The sequence below is a fragment of the Typopeltis vanoorti genome, chromosome 10 (assembly GCF_054136105.1).
Source record: "Typopeltis vanoorti isolate ZY-2024b chromosome 10, IOZ_Tvanoo_1.0, whole genome shotgun sequence".
Lineage (NCBI taxonomy): Eukaryota > Metazoa > Arthropoda > Arachnida > Uropygi > Thelyphonidae > Typopeltis > Typopeltis vanoorti.
In genome coordinates this window covers 496,755-518,691 of record NC_143558.1, presented here as the reverse complement: position 1 = coordinate 518,691, position 21,937 = coordinate 496,755, and the positions used below count along the sequence as shown (strand labels likewise).

General features: G+C 35.9%; 1 protein-coding gene across 3 annotated transcripts in view; it reads right to left on the bottom strand.

The window, feature by feature from the left end:
- Positions 1-21,937, bottom strand: part of LOC150102123 (tRNA (32-2'-O)-methyltransferase regulator THADA-like) — a 694,369-nt gene that overhangs the window by 288,751 nt on the left and 383,681 nt on the right. For all 3 annotated transcript variants that reach the window (XM_090398691.1, XM_090398692.1, XM_090398693.1), the window contains 2 exons: positions 20,831-21,198; positions 14,587-14,732 (listed from right to left, as the gene is read on the bottom strand). In XM_090398691.1, coding sequence (XP_090254817.1) covers positions 14,587-14,732; positions 20,831-21,198 — 514 coding nt within the window. The remainder of the gene's footprint in view (positions 1-14,586; positions 14,733-20,830; positions 21,199-21,937) is intronic.

Below are 21,937 nucleotides of genomic sequence, written 5' to 3'. Positions count from 1 at the left end.
CAATCCACCTATATCTTCCTATTGGTCATTTTCCTGCCAACCTTGTTTTGCTAATCTTTCCTCTCCGATTCTGAATAAGTGACCATACCACTCTGCTAACAATGTCAAGTTCTTTCCAGTTAGCCTCGTTTTTAATATGATATTGCCACTGATGTTATCTGTTCATGCCCCTAAACTTTCTCAGGACTCTCAATATCGGTGGTCTCTAGTCTTTGGTCAAGTGTTGTAATTCTAACCCAGCTCTCAGATCCATAAATCAAAATCAGTTTGAAAACTGTCTTGTATAGAGCTAATTTAGTGTTTTGACTAATTTCTCTCTTATTCCATATAAATTTATTCAGTTGACTTCCTACCATACTGGATTTATTAATTTTGTTGTCTATTTCCACATTTAATTTACTATCTTCATAAAAAATTGTGTCACAGTAGCTAAAAATGTTTTACTTGTTCTATTTCGCTATTCATGATGCAACTGATATTTTCATTGCCTTTGCCTTGTTATTGCTGATTTTCATACCATATCTATTACAACAGTTATTCAATTTAGTCAGGGAATCTTGCAGACTTGTAACGGATTTATTTAAAAATATAACATCATCTGCCTAAAGTAAAGAGAGAAGAACACCTCTAATTTTGATATCAGGTTTAACACCACTTTCCTTCACAATGTGATCCATATAGATAATGAATAACAGAGGGGATAATGTACATCCTTGTCTGACACCACATTTAATGTCAAACTGTCTTTCTGTACTTCCTTCAATTCTAACTGCTGATTTACAACTCAAATAAAGACTAGACTCAAATAAAGAAATAAGTATTGCTTGATATCATGCCCCATTGACAACATATAACTGTAGTGTTTTGAACTGCTTTTCTCTTGGGACCTTTTCATATGCTTTTTTGCAGTCTAGAAAACTTAAATACAGATCTTTGTTATATTCCCACGATTTCCCAACTATCTGTTGTAAAGTGAAAATCTGTGGAAAAAAAAAGTGAAAAGTGGATTGGATTAGAGACGTATGAGTTTGATAGGCAATTGGCATGTTTCAGCAACTTACATATGTATTCCTAGATGACGAATGCATTGAATAAGGGAGATACAAATGCAGCGATACACTTGGATTATTCAAAGGCCTTAGATAGATTGCCACAAGACAATATGGTAACTAAACTGAAATAGATGGACTGGATAAGACTAATGAGTTGAATAAGTGATTAGCTGTCAAATAGGTATCAATAGGTTGTGTATGGAGGAGATATCCTAAAAGAGTAAGGTCACTAGCATGGTGCTGCAGAGGTGTTTCTTGTGGCCATTATTGCTTAATTTGTATGTTAATGATACTGGGACAAGATTAATTGGAGATGCAGTTGTTTTTTGATGATGTAAAGTAGGGAAGAAATCCGAGGAGCACAGCAAATGTTGTGGCATTAAAAGAGGATCTCGATACTATGTGAGTTGGCAAGTGAATGAAGCTATCAGTTTAATGGTGCAAAGTGCAAAATCCTGTAATCTGTATGCAACGTTGGGCAGTAGACCATACAATTAATTGAGAAATTGTAAGAACATCACAATTATGTTCCCTCTAGGATGTGCACATGCACATCGGTCAAAAGAGAGCACATGCCTAGCAACACAATTCACAAAATGTTTGCTTTCAGAATTTAATTAACAGTCAGTATTTTTGAATCATACTTTTCACTTATTTCATTTAGTAATTTCTTCAAAGTATATTGGAGAAATTACTAAACACTCTGACTAACTCTAATAACTAAATACTCAAATATTACTCTGACCCATTCCAACTTAATACACTCTAATTAGTTAATTTTAGCATGTAATGTGTGAGCAAACTGAAGCTGTTGTCAGCAAGTTGCAAAAGCATATTTGTTTAGATAGTCATTTGAACTCATGCAAACGCTAATGGATTTTTGTAGTTAAATAGATTGAACTGAATTAATTTACTGCTCAGAGTTTTACAGGGAATGGCTAGAGAAAAAAAGTGCAACATTAATAGCAGAAATATTGCATTAGCAGTTTAGAGCATTAAATCCTCAAAATGTTACTGTGGAAATTAAAGTGGAAAAGAACTCCAAATTGATTTAAATTTGAATGGGTAAAAAACTGTTTATAAACTGCATGCATATATGCAGCAGGTAGCTAGTTTACTGGCATCATTGGTAAATGCACAGCTAAGAACCTTATTTTCAGTGTGATAATTTCGGTAACTGTCAAATATGTCACTGGCACCCTTGGCAACTACTCAAATGCTATGCCTTTGTGTACATGTAGTATTTAAGTAGGTGAAGGAGTAAGCATTTAGGTTGCACTTATAGAAATATTTAGCATGTAATGTACAAGATCTTTTAACAAAGATGTTGTCACACCAATTCTAGGCATATCAAATTAAGAGCATGTGGCTTGTGACTTTTGAAATTGTAAGCACAGCTATGAAATACACTGAGTCTAAGATTGGAAACTTGTGCAAAAAATGTTTTTCATGTGCATATGGACCAGCAAAAATTAGAGGGATTATTAATCACAATGGATTATGGCAATGAGGAGGAGGACCTTCATATGGAGAAGAAAAGTGATTGCAGTTCCCTTGTATGGTATGGTGACATTTTCGACACCCCTTCAATACACAAGCTATGATTTTTTTTATTTGATTTTTATGGTGCAAAGACACCGAAGGTCATACTGCACCAGGACACAGGTCACAGCAATGCACATGGTAATTGGTTAGTAGGACAATCACAAACACCCATGCCCCTGGTGGGATTCAAACCTCCCAGGGGTATGGATTCAGCTAAAGAGCAGATACACTAACCACTTGACCAACCAGGACGGTATGTGCTATGAGATCTGCCATTCAACTGCATGTACATTAATAGAAGAATACGTGTGGAGTCTACACCAGTGTTTCTCAATGTTTTTCGGATCGTGTCCCACCCCACCTCAACGTCTCAAAGATCTTGATACCCCACCTCAATGTCTCAAAGATTTTGATGTCCCCCAGCATAATAGCCAATTCTGAAAAACTATAATATAAATATGTACATGTACATTTTCAAATTGCCTCCCTGTGGGGCGTATGCCCCACGTTGAGAAATACTGGTCTACACCATCCCATTTAGCTGCAGCAATGGTATTGACATTGAAAAAAAAAGCCGTTTATTGTTGAGCATTATTTTTGTTCATACGGAGTTGGTAGAGCAAATGGTCCTAGTCATGTTTTGAGCAGTTTTTTGTCATTTCCATAAGCATGCCAAAAGCAATAGTGTCATCACTGCCTTAATCGAGAGGTTCTGATGTGTACTGGGAGTGTTCTGTTGCAATGCAAAGGCATTTGGGGAAGACAATGAACAGTTAACACAAATGAGAATCACGGAATTGTGCTGGAGCAAGTATTATAGTCTCTAAAACGCAGCCAACACCAAACAGTGGTAAAACTTGAGATACTGATGTGGTCATCACAGAGAATCCTTAAGGAGCTAAGTGCCTTTTCATACATCATTCAGGGGGTCAGTGTTTAGCAGCAATTTATTACACTACATTGTGGGAATACTGTGCATGTGTGCTAGCCAATGTCTATCAAGATCCATACTTTTTCCATAATGTCTGGGTCTCAGACAAAGCATGTTTCCATCTAAGTGGTCATGTAAACCGATGAACCTACAGGTTCTTGGTTCCTCAAGATTCCTTCAAGTTATTCCATCAACCATACTGTCGATGCTGATTTCTAAATCTGTTATAATTACATCCATTATAATTTCACATAAGTTTCTTCCTCCTTGAAACTTCTGCATGTCTATTTGTCCTTCAAGTCAAGACTACACAGTCCCTCTCACCAACTGGGGTCATGCATATGTCAGTAATGATCAGATTCCTATATGCAATGATCAAATCTCACTCTTGTCATGTTTACTCCACACCATGTTGGTCAGTGATGGCGAACCTTTTTATCCAGGTGTGTCAAACATCTTTTTTTTTTAAAGAGAACTTAAAACAATGTGAGCAGGATTCAATAACAAAAGTAATAGATACAATGAATGAAAAATATTTAAGTACTACTTATAGAGTATTTAATACAGTTTACAGTCTGGCAAAAAGATGTAAACCGTTTTCAGACATAGAAGATGAGATAGAAGTGCAAATTAAAAATGGATTAGATATGGGAATAGGATTACATTCTCGTAAAACTGTTGTGCAAGTAGTTGATTTCATTCAAAGGAAATTAAAAAAGAAATATTTAATAAAATTATTGAAAACAATCTGAAAATATGTTTGATTATTGACGAAGCTTCAATGATATCCTGCAAACTAGTTATTATACTTTTCTTAAAAGTTGAGGATTCAGTTACATCATCAACAATTTTCGTTGAACTAGTTGAATTGGAAAAACAAGATGCAGAGACAATATGTTCTTCAGTTATGGAAAGTTTAAATAATGTTGGGCTTACTAAGAACTACCTAGAAAAAAAATTAATAGGATTTTGCTCCAACGATGCCAGCATTATGCTTGGGAGAAAATCTGGAGTGAGCACTAGGATTGCAAAAGAGTTTCCAAACAAACCATCGCCTCCATCTTGTTTTAGATGATTCGATAAAGGAAATAAAGCAAGTAAATCATTTTAAAATATTTATTAATAAGATATATACCGTTTTTCATCAATCCAATAAGAACCAAATTAAACTTTCCAAAATAACGAACAACTTGGAATTGAAATTATAAAGATTGGTTTGAAATCAAGATGGGCTGCCTGTAGTTTAAGGTCAACCCTAGCTGTGTGGCGTGCTTATCCAGTGCTAAATCACTATTTTTATTCAAATAAAATAGTGATCAGAACTTTACTCACCTTTGCTACAAGTTGCCCTGGTATCGAACCATGTGTTTTAGCTTACGCTGCAATCCGCCAAAACTGTTATAGTTTGCTATATTTGGCATGAAACTCTTGGATTTCTATCTTTGAGTTTCTTATTCGGCTTTGAAATAATAATGTGGGATTTAATATTCCCTTAATTTAAATAATTTTACGTCGTCGAAGTGAAGCCTAGTGGCTCTTTATATTTGAGTAATTTATTGGTGTACCTTTTTTGACAACTCATATATAGCAAAGTATATAAGTTCTCTTCGCTATAATCTCAGTATTATCTGGTTTGCCTACTAACTGATGAGACCTCAATAAAGGTTGAAACTGGTCTGGGTAGTGATAGGCTTACCATACGTCCCGGTTTGAAGGTATGGTCCCAGCTAGTTTGTCATTTTGTCCCGGTTATTTGATAAAAATTTAAAAGTGCAGAATATACATGCAGTACAAAAAGTGCAGCCTCGGAAAATGGCGATTAGACAACACGAATACCCCACTTTGACTCTGGTCTGTACGCTGCGTCGCAAGGCATTGTTGAGCATGCGCAATCTTAGTTGAGTTTAGATTGCGAGTCGGTGTTTCGTTTCGGCATATTGTTTGTGATTTTTTTTACTTCATTAAATTAATTTAATGCCAAAATGCCAAAAAGAAACTGTGTATTTACGGATGAATTAAAAAAGGATTATCCGTTTTTGAAAAAAAATTTGTGGTCACATTGACAAAGTGAAATGTGAACCGTGCTCTTTGGAATTTTCTGTGGCTCATGGTGGGCGTTTGGACATAAAAATTCACTTGACATGTGCGAAACATAAGGCTTGTCTAGCAGCGGCAGGAACTTCCTCAAAGATATTGTCATATTTTAAAGGTGCAGATCCAAGCGACAAAGAAATTTTAATTTTTGCATTTCATGTTGCTATTCACAATCTCAGCTTTAAGTCTGCCGATTGTTCATCTAAATTGATATCAAAGCTTTTTGAAACAAAGTTTAGACTGGGTAGAACAAAATGTGAAGCTGTCATTGTTAATGTGATTGAGCCACTGTTGTTTCAGCAACTTTGTGAAACAACATTGATTTAAAAAACACATTTTGTGATGATATCAATTGATTCTTCCAACAGGAAAGAAATTAAAACTGTGCCATGTGTTGTGCGGTATTTTGCACCAGATTGTGGAGTAAAAGTTAGACTTTTAGACTTTCAATCAATTCCCGGTGAAACTGCAGAAATATTGACAAACCATTTAATGTCAGTTATGAAAACTCACAATATAACAAAAAAAAATTTGGATTTTGTGGAGATAACTGCAATACCAATTTTGGGGGTGTAAAACAGAGAGAAGAAAACAATATTTACAGTCGATTGAAGAAGGAACTAGGAAGAAATATTGTAAGCATTGGTTGCGGTGCCCACATCATTCACAACTGTCTTCAAACTGCAGCTGATGTTCTACCTATTGAAATAGAATCTTTAGTAGTCAAAATTTATAAATATTTCCACATTTATACGGTTCAAGTCACTCAACTAAAAGCGTTCTGTGAATTTGTAGATGTAGAGTATAAAAAGGTTCTTCAACATGGCAACACCCGTTTCCTTTCGCTACTTCCAGCTATTGACAGAATACTTGAAATCTATGAGGGACTGAAATCATATTTTATTTCACAAGAACACTGTCTGGTGATGATAAAACAGTTCTTTGATAATGATTGTGGTGAAATGTATTTGTAGTTTGTGCACAGGCAACTCAAACTGTTTAAGAAATCAATCTTGATTATGGAAAGTACAAAAGCGAGTGCAACAGATATTGTCATTGAACTTAGAAAATTAAAACCAAATCTTGAGGAAAGGCGTGATAATAAATTTATACCTCAGGAAGCAAAAAAACTTTTTAGAATACCGGAACATAATGGAAGTATTAATATTAATACAATACTACAAGAGTATACAAAATTTTATGACTGATGTCTTTCTTACATTGAGCTTTGAGAAAACAGTTTTGGTTGAGCAGAATCATTTACTTGGATAAACAACAATGAATTAACTTGTGGTTTATCCAAATTAACTTGTGGTCGGAAATTGAAGCTTCAGATGAAAAAATTAATGAAACTCTTGCAAATAATGCAATAAACATGGATGAAACTGTTTGATGAAGTGGTGATTACAAAATTTTTTTGGTTGGTAAACTATGACATTTTGAAAAATACAAGTTGCGAAGAAAAATGGATACAACTATTCAGTCATTTCAAAGAAAAGAACATTTCATTGCCCAATCTTGTCCAAATTATAGAATACATTTTCAGCCCGACAGGCACATCTTTGCCAGTTGAAAGGATATTCTCAATAATAAATAACATATGGTCTGAAGAAAGAGGTAGAATGGCTGAATCAACAGTAAAAGCTGTATTGCGCTGAACTTAATAGCTCGAATTTTTCGACACGATTAAAAATAACAAAGATTTAAAGAAAGTTCACACTAGTGATAAATATTAATAACTTTTTAATAATAAGTTATGTTCAGTTAAGAGTAATTAAAAATTATTACTACGAAATGTTGTTTTTTGTTAACTACTCCGTTATTTAGCCTTTTGAATCATAAGTGAATCGAGAGCGCTAATGGGTCAAGCGCTACGGACGTGTTATTGAAGAGCTCCTGATTCAGATAAGTTTTACTAGGAATAATTAAGTATATATGCGTAATTGTTTAAGTAAGAGTGGCTGTAAATGTTGTACGCTATTGATATTATTAGTGTGTGGTTTTTTTTTCCTTGCCTAAACTAAATACGAAATCGTTAATATTAGACCTGGTAACCTGAAAAAAAAAAAGGCGGCATTGTCATTCCATGATTTTAATTTAGATTTCAGTCATTTCGTTAAGTGTGAGGTCTGTTATATGTATTCCTTCGATTACATAAATGCTTTGTGGATGTTTAGTGTGGATGGAAGAAGGGTGTGCGCGAAATATGACCTGAACGAGGAATTGATGAATGCAAATATGAAATTGATTACAGAAAGTGGTACCGATTGTGTCGCGAGTGCACGTTTGAAAGAGAAGGATGATAAGAAATACAGGCGAAAAAATGTTAAAAAATCAGGAAAAAAGAAAAAGAGCAATTTGACAACTGTAATAACGGATGTTAAAAGGGACGAAAGTGAGGCGGAAAGAAACGAAATTGAGAGAACGAATGAAAGTAGAAATGGCGTAATGCAGAAATCGCAAGTAAAAAAAATCGAAAGAATGAATGAAGGCGAAAGTTGGACGCATGTTGGAACGAAAGTACTGAACCAAAGAAAGATGAATGACAGTAAAAGTGAGAAGAATAATAGTGAAAGTCGGACGTATGTTGGACCGAAAGTACGGAAACAAAGAAGGATGAATGAGAGGGAAAGTGAGAAGAGGGGGTCGAGAGTTAGAAAGTTAGAAAGATTTAATGATAGAGAGAATGTGTCGCGAGGTTCAGAAGGTGAATTGGATTGGATGAAGCAAGAAATGAAATGGATGCGGAATGAAATTAAGAGAATTCAGGTCAAAACTATTAAAATAAATCATGATGGCATGAAAGAGTTAACGAAAGATGAGCGAGTGGCGTTGTATGGCGACTCCATTATTAAAGGTGTGCTAGAGGATAAAATGCACAAGGTATGTTTTCCAGGCGGTAAAATGAGTAGAGTGATTGAGGCATTGAATATGAGGTGGGAACGAGCAAAAGAGCTAATTGTATTAATTGGTACAAATGATTTGAGAGAGAACAAAGAGCATGTCAAAATGAATGTCAGGAGACTGCTTGGAAAGATAAAAGAGAATAGTGTGACAGGAAGGGTAGTCAGTGTGTTGCCTAGGTATGATTGTGGTGAAATGAGGCGGAGAGCAAGGATTACGAATGATATTCTGGCTGAAATGTGTGAGGAGATGGGAGTACAGTTTGTTAATGTGTGGAATGAGTTTGAGGGATGAAGTGAGCTGTATGGGAGCGATGGACTGCATTTGAGTGGTTATGGTGTGAGTCGCTTAGAGAGACTGCTGCTGGAAAGTGGAGAAGTGAATAGAGAGAATGAATCAGATCGAGGGGGAGTGATGTGGAAGAGCAGGAGAGTAAGACAGGAGAGATTGAAGAAGTGGAAATGAATGGGGAAGTGAGTGGTATGAGTATAGAAAATGAGAGAATGGGTGTGCAAGAGGAGCAGGGAAACGGGGAGGCTCAGGGTGGACAGGGATACACAGAGTGAGAAAGGTGGATGCTCCAAGAGGAGGTGAGAGCATGTGTAGGCAGGAAAGTAATGGGATGATCAGGAATCAAAAGGAAACAGATGGAATTGCAAAGGGTTCTAAAATGAAGAAGCAGAAAGGGAAATGGCCCCAGTCCAGCATGGAGAGATCACATCGAGTGAGTGGTATCAGTGGAACTAGCTGTAGATCCAGAAATGAGTTGTTGTGTTTGTATACCAATGCTAGAAGTATAACAAACAAGGCGGATGAAATGGTTGCACTAATTGCGTCTGTGCGCCCAGAGATTGTCAGAATAAGTGAGACATGGTTAGATGAGGATGACATCCTGACAGGAATAGAGATGGAAAGGTATGATTTGTTTCGTGAGGATAGAAGGGGTAAAAAGGGAGGGGGAGTGCCTATTGATGATAGAGAAAGAGTTATGTCCATACAAAGTAGAGATGCAAGAGGGAAATGGGGCCAGTGGTTTTGAGGCAGTATGGTGTGAGATAGAGGTGAATAGAATCAAATACTTGGTGGGATGTTGTTATAGACCTGGTAATGTGGATGGTGGTGATAGTGAAATGTATAGTCAAATAAGCCAAGCAAATAAGAAAAGGGTGATCATTATGGGTGATTTTAATTATGGCAATATAGACTGGAATGAAGAGATAGCAACTGGAAGTAAAGAAAATGAGTTTCTTGAGTTTTTGAGGGATAACTACCTCAGACAGTATGTAACAGAGGGCACTCGAGGATTAAGGGTCTTGGATTTGGTCGTCTCATCGGAGGATATAATTATCAATGAGGTATCAAATCATCCACCAATTGGTGAAAATGACCATGAGGTGATTACCTGGGTGGTTGCCAGCAGTGCAAGGATCCCTGTGAAAAAAGGGTATATGTGGAACTACAAGGGGGGGTGATTATGAAGAGCTCAGGAGACAGCTTGCAGTTGTAGCATGGAATGAGGAGTTAGCTGGAAAAGAGATCAATGCAGCTTGGGGGATTTTCAAAAAATATTTAGTAGATGCAATGTCTAAATGTATACCATGGGTGAGAAGGTTAAATAAGGTAGGTGTGAGATGGATGAATAAAGAGATTAAGCATGCAATACAGAGAAAAAGGGCATTGTGGAGGCAGCATAAGAGAAGTGGAAGTAACCAATTTCATGAGGTCTACAAAGACCAGGCAAGGAGGGTGACTTGGTTGGTGAGAGTAGCTAAAGAGAGGTATGAACAGCAGTTAGCTAACGAAGCCAAAAAGAATCCTAGGGAGTTCTTTCGATATGTAGCCAGCAAAAGAAAGAATGATTATGGAAGGATGACATTGATTGGAGGAAATGGTATAAAGACAGCTGTTGCAGAGTGTGTGGTGGAGATACTTAATGAGCAGTTCATAAAGATCTTTCAATTTTGTGAATGTGACTTCATGGAGAGATTAAGAGCAGTTGATGATGGGGAGGAGAGACTGACTGTAAGTGAGCAAGAGGTGTTTGGGGAGTTGAGTAAACTAGATGTAAATAAGGCTGTGGGACTTGATAATATATCACTGCGTATTCTGAAGGAATGTGCCAGAGAGCTGACACCTGCCTTGACATATTTTTTTATTATGAGTCTTGCACTTGGTCAAGTCCCTAAAGAGTGGAAGGAGGGCAAGATTGTGCCACTTCATAAAGGAGGTGATCGAACTCAAGCATCAAACTATAGGCCTATCTGTGTGTCAGGTGTTGTGGTTAAGTTGTTGGAGAAGCTTGTAAGAACTAGGATCCAGAGTTGGGTTGACAACAATGGTATAATCTTTGATGGACAGCATGGATTTGCTAAAGGGAGGTCATATTTTAGTAATCTACTTACTTATTACAATAAAGTGACTGCTTCCTTGGAAGGAGAAGGTTACACAGTAATATACTTGGATTTTGCAAAAGCTTTTGATAGAGTCCTTCATGATAAGTTGGCAGTCAAACTAGAGCAGATGGGGTTGGATATTAGATTAGTGCATTGGATTGGAGACTGGTTATCTGATAGGTATCAACAAGTTGTGTATGGGGTTGCAATATCCAGGAAAAGGAAAGTCACTAGTGGACTGCCTCAGGGGTCTGTTTTAGGGCCATTACTATTTAACTTGTATATTAATGATATTGGTGAAGATTTGGATGGAGATATTCAGTTGTTTGCAGATCATGCAAAGTTGGGACGAACCATAAAGAGTAGTCAAGATGTTGTGGCCTTGCAAGAAGACTTGAATAAATTGAGTGATTGGGCAAGCAAATGGGGATGTGAGTTCAATGTTGCAAAATGTAAGGTTTTAAAATTTGGAAAACAAAGATGGGATGCAGAATTTATGCTTGGTGAGAATATATTGTTGAAAGTAGAGGAAATAAGAGATCTGGGGGTGATAGTGGATAAGGATCTAAAATTTAGGGGACACATCGCCAAAATTGTGAAGACAACACAAAGATTTCTGGGAATGATGCGGAGGACACTGACATGTAGAAGTAGGGAGATTCTTGTTCCATTGTATAAGGCTTTGATTAGGCCACACATGGACTATTGTGCCCAGATTTGGTCACCTGGTTTTCAGAAGGATGAAGAGATGTTGGAAAGGGTCCAAACGCGACTGACTAAGGTAGTTTCTGACCTGTGGAATGTCGAAAGATTGAAAAGATGTAATCTGCAGAGTCTAGTGGAGAGAAGGAAGAGGGGAGATATGATAGAGACCTACAAGTTGGTATGGGTTTTATGTTGGAGGTTTAATGGATTTTTTTACAACACTCAGAATGAATTAAATTAGAATTTAATACTCCTATATTTCGTCCTAGTCACTAGGACATCTGACTAGGACGAAATATAGGAGTATTAAATTCTAATTTAATTCATTCTGAGTGTTGTAAAAAAATCCATTAAACCTCCAACATAATGTCCTCACAGCACTTAAGCCTCTACACAAGAACAAGTAAGTTGGTATGGGGTTGTTATAGGATCAATGGTGGAGAAGTTCTACAGAGAATAGTAGGAGATCAGGGGAGAACCAGAGGTCATCCCTGGAAACTGTATAAAGGGGGTGTGAGTAGGGGAGTGAGAGGCAGGTTTTTTTCGTGCAGAGTTGTGAGTGATTGGAATGCCTTGCCTGAGAGTGTGGTGTCTGCAATGAGTTTGAATGTGTTTAAGATGCGGTATGATGAGATGTGTGTGTGAGGTAAAAGGATCTCCTAGATGAGTCTTTGTCTCCACGAGGTCTTGTTTAATAATAATAATAATAATAAAGTACTTAGCATAGAAGGTGTTACTTTCTGTTTTGAGCAAACTCTCAAAAATGTCCAGGTTTGATAAAAAAAATTTATGGTAAGTCTAGGTAGTGACCTTCCACCATAATGTATAACATCATACATCTCCTAGGAGATGTGTTTTACATTATGAGAAATATTAAGAATAGTGATCAGAATTTTACCCACCTTTGCTAAGAGTTGCCCTGGTATTAAACCATGTGTTTTAGATTATGCTGCAATCCGTCAAAACTTTTATAGTTTGCTATATTCGGCATAAAATTCTTGGATTTCTATCTTTGAGTTTCTTATTTGGCTTTGAAATAATAATGTGAGATTTAATATACCCTTAATTTAAACAGTTTTATTGTTTTTTGTCAGGTATTATTTAATATTTTTTCATTAATATTTTAACTCTTTCTTATAACATAATCTAGTTTTGTGTACCTCTTTTATTGTTCTTATTTAAGTATTAACTGTATGAAATAATAAACTACCTTTCGGTATATCGCTTTTTTATACTTAAAATGGTCATTAGGGCAGCGAACCGGTTTATATTATTTGAATCCCGCCACTGCTACACATAGATGTTTCGATACTGACTCTTACCATTACTCTTCACAAAAACCTGGAGTCATTAATCCTTGCTCTTGTTCTTTCATTCAGTTTGATATCTTTTCCTATTTCTGTCCTATTCTCTATCCTTCTCTTCATGTGCTCAGGCTTTTCTTTCAGTTTTATTCTTGTTTACATGGCATTCAGTTAACTTTTCAAGTCTCTATATTTTGCTAAGGTGGTACATCCCTTGGCAACTCACTTACTTTAGTCCTGAAGATATTTTCAGGTGTAAACTTTGTTTGCTTACACTTGGATCAAGGATTAAATAAAATTTATTATAGTCTAAAACATGCAAAATAAACTTCCAACATCGTTCTCTAAATCCAGAGTAATTTAATAATAAGGTGGTACACTGGTTGGCAACTCGTACAGGTAAATATGATCTCTCCAGTGCTTCTGCCTTAGTATCACCACTCTGGTTGGTGGCCCTTCCCTTAATGCATAGCAGTATACATGTCTGCAAGGAGATGTGCTCTGCATTATGGGAGATACTGAGACAAGGAGTGATGAGAGCTTGGTCCCACTTTGCTGCGAGTTGCCAAGGGATGTACCACCTTACTTCAGTCCTGAAGATATTTCCAAGTGCAAACTTTGTTTGCTTACACTTGGATAAAGGATTAAACTAAATTTATCATAATAATAAATCAATGCAATCAATGCACAAAATAAGTTTTATTCTTGTTAAAACACTCCAAGCACTGTTTCAGAGAGTTTCATGCGAGTGTGTTTTTGATCTGCTGTGAGCAAGCACAGCACCCATCGTGCACAAAGCTTTTTCATATGCAATTCTTCATGCAAAAGATATCCTACACGTTCTTTTGAAATGTCTATAGTCTCAGCAATTTCACGCACTTTGACTTGCCGGTCATCCAATACCATATCGTGAACTTGATCAATTATTTCTGGTGTTGGTACACTTTTTGGACGCCTTTCATGTGGATCATCTTCAAGGCTGGTATGGCCAAGTTTAAACTCAGCAGCCCATTTCTTAATTGTTGAAAACGAAGAAGAAGAGTGCCCATACTTCAAATGAATTTCTTTTGGCGTTAAACCTTCTTTTACAAAGAATTTTATAACTGCACGATACTTATTTTTATCTATTTCAAGGGATACAGACAACACTTTTGCTTCAGACAGTTGTATAAAACAAACTACTTGATAGAACGACTTGCAATTTGACATGGATGCTTATGACAGATGTACCAACTTAGAAAAAAAAAAATCTTGCTGATACCGCCACCATCTATGGTCGAGGACGAGAACTTTTCAGACCACCCTTGTATGTCTACTAATTGCATGTTCTTCTGCCTGGTTTGCAAAATGAAAAACTTGAAATACTGGGATGAAAAAAATCTTCCATCTCAATATGGAGAATGGGTTAACTCACCTTCAGTTTGAAATTCTTGAAAAGATTCTTCATGTCCTACACAGAATTCAAACCGAGTTCTTTTAAACCAAAGGGCATCACACTTATCGAGTGAGCTATGGAAGCTCAACTTCATTATCCTTCTGATTAAATAACTATCTGAACTTGCTGACTGTGATAATAGTTTATGTATTAACTAAAGAAATTTAATATGAATCCGAGAAAAAAATTAAGATCTACAAAAACAATTATAACAGTTATTTACCAGAATCCGTATTAACTGGAAGGTAGCCTTCTGGAGATGTACTACAGATGATTGGTTCTACAGTCTTCATCACGACAAAAATAAGGGATATCAAAGAAGAAAGCAGATAGTGCCATTGTTGCAGAGCCGCTGGTTTTGAAATGGATCTGAAACAACACAATTCGTGTAAGAGATTAAATCAAAAAGAATAAAATTTTGCATTCATTAAAATTAAACTGAATATAATAATCATCATTTTAACAATTTATACATCACATAATATGTAGCCACCATAACTGGGAGAAAAAAAAACTGGAGATAATCTCTATTAGTACAGCATATGTATAGACTAGCTGCTTGATAACATTCTATAAAATTCCTACTATAACATATAGAATTCGTTATTATTATTATTATTACACAGGTATCTCCATAGAGCAATTTATGACTTCTAGTTTTCCTGGAGCAAAAAAATTAAATATACAGCACACACAATTGAAAAACAGAAAAGAAAAGTAAAAGAGATTGTAATTGTAGTTTGTTGCTTTGGTCAATATATAACCTCAGATTGTAGGCATTAGTGAGACTTTTCTATCAGAAGCAGAGATACTAACTGGTATCAAGTGTAAAGGATACAGTATTTTGAAGAAGGATAGTCAGGATGGGAGAAGAGGAGCATGCTGCTAATGATGTTGGATAACTTGCATCAGGTTAGTGTTGAGTACAGTGACTAATACTAGTAACAGTTTTAAATCTGGCAATGAGTTTGAAGCCATCTGCTGTGAGGTGGAGGTTAACAAGATCAAATATAGTGGGGGTGTTGTTACATACCTAGAGGATTGTTAGTTGTTAGTGACAAAGAAATGCATCACCAAATAAAAATGAAGGATCCGAAAATAGTAATCAATAATAATGGGGGGGGGGGAATCTAATTATCCTGACATTGACTGAGTAGCAGTAAAATCTCATGACAAGAATGAAACTAAATTTATTGAGCTGCTGCAAGACAACTTCCTCAATCAGCATGTGGCAGAAGGAACTCGAGGTTTAAGAGTGTTAGATTTGATTATAATGTCAGAGGAAATTTCAGTTAAAGACTGACTATTCTGCCTCTTGTTGGTGACAGAGACCATGTGGTACTTACTCAAAAATTGGCTAAGTTTATGAATTTTCCATTCAGAACTACAAAGCAGGAAATTACAACAAACTGAGGAGTATGCTGCATTCTACACCATCAACCATTAGATTGGAAGGATATTGACAGTGTTTAAAAGTACTAAAACGATGAAATATCAGAATATGATCCTAGAGTTTAAAGAATAAACAGAGTAGGAGTGAAATGGATGTGTAATCTTATTAAGTAAGAGATTTGTAAGAAAAGAATGATGTGGAAGGAATACCATGTGCATAAGGATAATGAAGGTATTAAAATTATAAGCAGTAGGCCAGAAAAGTCACAAGTGTCGTAAGGAAAGCTAAGTCTGAGTTTCTTTTCATACTCAGACTTGGCTTTCCTTACGCTGCAAACTAAAAACAACACTAAAGAATTCTATCATTATGCTAGAAGTAAAAGAAAGAATAACTCTACTGAATGCAGATGGGATGAGGGTGAAATGCAGAAATGGTTGTTCAACAAATGAATGCCCATTTTGTTAAAAGTTATCACCTTGGTGTATGCAACATTATGCTCACTGATACTTCTTCACTGAATGAAAAAAATTCAGGTGTATGAGGAGGAGGTATCAGAGCTGTTGCACAAACCGAATAAGAATTCAGCAACAGGGACAGATGGAATATCAGCACAAATGCTAAAAGAATGTTCAGCTGAGTTGGCTATTCCTTTGAACAGTCTATATAATTTGAGTATCAGAACAGGGAAATTCCACAAGTGGAAAGAATGTATAGTAATCCCATTGCACAAGGGTGGTGCAGAGACTGATGTATCCAACCATCAACCTATTAATATCTCTAGAGCGGTAGTGAAGATTTTGGAAAAGTTGGTTAGGGATCACATTCAGAAATGGGTTGATAGTGAATCTCTGCTTTACAATGAACAACATGAGTTTACTAAGGGAAGGTCATGTTTTAATAACTTGCTCACATTCTATAATAATGTTACCATTGAGTTAGACAAGGGGAATGGATATACCATGATACCTTCGGATTTTGCAAAGTCTACGTGTGAGATGATGGCTGATTGGCATATATCAAAATGTATATGGTGAATATGAGTCTGCAAGATTTAAGGTAACCAATGGTGTAACACAAGGATCAGTCCTTAAAATTATTCAATCTGTAGGGTCAATCTATACATTAAATGACATTGGGAAGGATTTGACTGGTGACATACGGCTATTTGCTGATGATGCAAAGATAGGCAGGGTAATCATGAATGCAGCTGGTATGCAGTACTTGCAGAATGATTTGAATAGGCTGGAATTGTGGGCATGGGAAAAATGGATGTCAGTAAAGTCATTCGCTTTGGCATGATTAGATATCCAATGTCATATTACAGTAAGACCCTTTTTAACGCTGATTCAATGTAACATGTTTTTTTTTCCGAACCCTGAAAAAGGCACTAAATATTCCATGATTTGATATAACGTGGTTCTACTTCAAGCTTAAAAAAGTGCTAAAGTTACATTGATTCAATTTATCACTGTGTTTCCCCTTGTTTTGTATAACACGATTATTCCAGAACCCGAACCAATCAGCAAACAGTGAACAATTCGTCGTAGTGCTGTAATTCCACTAAATCTACGTTGGTCCAGTGCATTTGTTTCCCCTGTACATCGTCTAATTGATCATTGGCAGTGAAACAGTGTCCATGCTATCAATGCAAGTTGGAGTGCTGTGTAAAAAGTTATTTACCCGCTGTAATCATCGATATTATTGACCAAGGAAATCAAAAATTTTCTTTCTTCATTAAAAATTAGTCACTACTATCATTTTTTAAATTATTCAGAATGAGTGGGTGTAAACATGATAAAACAAAATTTATATGAAAAAGCATTTTGTGTCAACTTGACATTGGAGCTGCTTTAAATATATCTACTTCTACTATACGAACTATTTTAAAAACCAAAGAAAAAAATTAAGTGTTCAGCAACCACAACTACAATGTCTTCTGCAATCAAGGTAACCTGATCCAGAAGCAATGTTTGAGAGAAAATGGAGGGACATCTTTTCATTTGGATTGACGATGAAACCAAATGCAACATGTCATTAAGTCAGGCAATAATCATGGAAAAGGCCAGAAGTATTTTTAATCCTATTCAAAAACAAAGAGAGGATACGAGCGAAAACTTTGCTGTTAGCTGAGGTTGGTTTGATAGATTTAAAAAAAGAAGCAAACTCTACAACATTCGAACCACCAGAGAAGCGGTGAGTGAGATACTGAAGATCTTCAGCCATTCCATCAACTTTAAGAGTCATAATTGAAAAGAGGAAATTATCCTTTCAAATTATTTTGTAATGTTGATAAGCAGGATACTGAGGAGTTGCTGCAGGTTTCTGGTGAGAGCCTTACCAATGATGACCTTTAAGAACAAGCAGAACAAGGGATTTATATAGAACCTGAAAATAGTGATTCTGAAAATGAAAAACCCAAAGAACTTGCTAAAGATTTCCTTAGTAAAAGTTTGGTGACGATAACCGAAATCGTTGATCAATTTGTAGCACATGATCCAGATTTTGAAAGAAGTATAAAAGCAAGATGAGGCGTTTTGGATGCAATCTCTTGCTACTGACAATTGTTTAATGAGAGAAAAAGAAAATTACAAATGACACTAGACAACTTCATTACTAAAAAATCAAGAATTTCAGAAAAGCCAGACCCTTCAACAGCACAAAAATAAATTTTGTATTTCTGTGTACGTATATACGTGTTAGGTATATTTTGCAAGTTAACATAAAAATAACTTAAAAATAAAGTAAAACTTGTTCATTCTTGGTCAGGGGTTCCCCTATCCCTATTTACTTTGTGTTAAAATGACCCTGTTTAACACTGTTTTGTCTTCTAGGAACACATCCTGATCGTTAATCTGGGTATTACTGTATATTGATGGGATTATACTAGAAGAAACTGATCAAGATAGGGATCTTAGAGTTTTAGTATATGGGAAGTTGAATTGTGAGAGTAATATTGCAAAGACAAAAACAACTCAGAGGATAACTTCAATACTGAAATGAAATTTGACATGCAAAGATAAGGAAGTCATTTTGCCTCTTTAGAAGGCCTTGATAAGATCTCACTTGAACTATTGTGTGCAGGTCTGGTCTCCTTGTTTCTGTGGTGATAATGATTCAGTGGAGACAGAGAGAGAGAGAGAGAGAGAGAGTGCAAAGGAGAGTGTTAAAAATGATATCAAGATTATGAAATAGTGATTATGAAGACAGATTGAGAATTTGTAGACTGCTGATGCTAACAAACAGAAGAAAAAGGGATGATATATTTGCAACTTACACACTTCTGAAAGGGTCATACAGGATTTCAGTTGATGGAATTTTTCATTTCGTGGAGGGTGAGGAAAAGACCAGAGACCATCCTTCAAAGCTGAGAGTGAATGCCTTCAAGAAAGGGGAGAGATTTAGATTTTTCATAGAGTGGTACGTGATTGGAATCGATTGTCACTGGATGTTGTGTGTGTGTGCAAGCAGTGTGAATAAATTCAACAACTATGATAGCTGATGCATGTAGTATGTGGGCCTCCCTGGATGAGTCCTTGACTCCTAGGAGGTCACTCTTAATAATAATAAGTGCAAAAAACATATTTAAGTGTTTACTAAACTAAAGAGCCAAAAGGATTCAATTCGGTGATGCAAAATTATATAAATAAAGTGGATATTAGATCCAGCATTATTTCAAAGCTGAAATTAAAAATTTTGAAAGTTTTGTAAAAATAAGTTGACCGGACAGATTACAGGTATACACTCACCAGCATTCACGAGTTTCCCCTAGCGCATACCACTTAGAAAACAAAACGCTGCCCAAGCGTCTATACATTCGCTTTCTATTAGTCCATTTTGATAAGGGTTCATGGCCTGACAGATGTTTCGAACTGATTAGTTCTCCTCAGAGAACAGGCAGAAACCTTAAGAGAGCAAACTCTCGTTCAGTACTAAGGAACTTGATATGTCGAAGACGTGTATTTTTTGTAAGCAAACTATCATTCGGTGTGTGAAGTATTTACTAAATAAAGAGCTTCAGTTTAGTGTTGAAAGTTTATTTTTCACTTGGTTAGAGTATAATAAATTTAGTTTAATCCTTTATCCAAGTGTGAGCAAACAAAGTTTGTGCCTGAAAGTATCTTCAGGACTGGGGTAAGGTGGTACAACACAGGGCAACTCGTCACAAAGGTGGAGCAAGCTTACATCACTCCTATCCCAGTATCTCCCATAATGCAGAACACATCTTCTTGGGGATATGTATAATGTTATGCATTAAGGGAAGGGCCACTACCCAGACTAGTTTCGACCTTTATTGAGGTCTCTTCAGTGGGAGAGAGGCCCAGATGTGGAGATACCAGGCAGAAGCAATAGCAAGGTCAACTCTACCTATAGGAGTTGCTAAAAGGTGTGCCACCTTTTTTATTAAATTACTCTGGATTTAGAGAAAGATGTTGAGGATTTATTTTTCACTTGGTTAGATTATAATATATTTAGTTTAATCCTTTATCCAAGTGTGAGCAAACAAAGTTTGCAACATCCTATCACCAGCATAATTAAATATTGATGGAAAATGCAGAAGTGTTTATTTCACCTGATTTTTCAGGCTGGTTTATTGATCGTATGAAAGATGTTCACTGCAAGGGAGTAGTAATATCATGACAATCACAAGAGAATGAGTGAAGAAGAAAAGAGTGAGTGACAATGTAAAAGAAAGAAAATGCTCAAGTATGGAAACAACATTAAAATTATGGGGTGGAGGCGAATGGGGAATGTGATTACAATAAGAAAGAAAAAAGTGTGCCTGGAAGGGAAAGAGAAGGAGAGAAAGATAGTAGGACAAGAACCCCCCCCCCACACACACACACCTAAAAAAAAAGGGTAATGATGAGAGTTACAGCTAGTTAAAAAAATGGAGGAAGATGATTAAGTTATAACAATGCAAATAAAAACATGCTACTCAAGCTTGATAATGATCTAAAAAGAAGATTAAAATATCTATCTTTTACACATGTTTCCATTTAGTATGAGCTCTCCTCACTCTACTAAAATTCAGAAACATCATATCATATAATGTGAAAAATTTTCTACTTCTTACCTGAGATCAACTTCACTCAAAACACTTCTGATACAAAAGATGAATCCATAAAGAGGCCTGGTAGAGGCAGCTATCAATAAGGAATACTGAGCCGTACTAACTTCACCCTGCAAGCGACATATCAAAATATGAAGTAGCAAAAGGCACATAGTTCTCTTATCCCTTTTTTCAGAAAATACTAGCACCTGGTTATTACTGTCAATCTTCAGTTTCATGTAATTTTTTAAGATGGTTTCTTGTACTGTTTTAACAGAATAATGGTTCACTAGCAAACGTAGTATATATGCTGCAGTTATAGAATCTGGTGGTTTAGTACTTGATGCTAAACTTAAGCCAATTTCCATGAGTTCTTCAATCCTATGTTCATTCTAAAATAAATTAAAAAAAAATAAAACATATGAAATGATAGATAAAAAGAGACAAAACAGTACTGGATAACTACAATGACGTGTGTACTGAAGGGGTTGTCGGAGTTCAGTACTGATTTTTTTTTTTTTTTTTTTTGTGCCATACTGTACAATTCTATATTGATTCTGCTTGAGAAAATGAATGATGTACTGAATGATAATTTATTGTAGGTGTGCATTCCAGCTTGTATTTCAGTATTAATTTTTTGAAGATATAAACAGCTACTAAGGAAGCAGAGGAATTCTTTGAGGTATTAGAGAAAGTAGCTGATGCAAAGAAAAGAAAAAAGTTGGTCCTTATTGGAGATCTAAAAGCAGAGTAGGAAATGATTACAAGACATATAGAAATGTTTAGAGAAATACTGGAGAAAGACTAATAATAATGGTAAGTGACAGCTGAATTTTTGTTCAAGACAACGACTCATTACTAATACCATGTTCCAACATAATGATGTACATAAATGCATATGAAGAGAAAATACAAGAAATAGTTTTAATAAGTTTTACTGGATATGTTATTGCTGATAGTGACATCTTCAAGCTGGTTCAATATGCAAAAGTAAACAGAGGATATGAAATAGGAAGTGATCACCATTTAGTTTTAAGTAGGATATCTGTATTAAAATTCTGTCCCACAAATTAAAAAAATATAAAAATTAATTAAAGTTATGAAATTAGTAATGTGATATTTGGAAAGTTG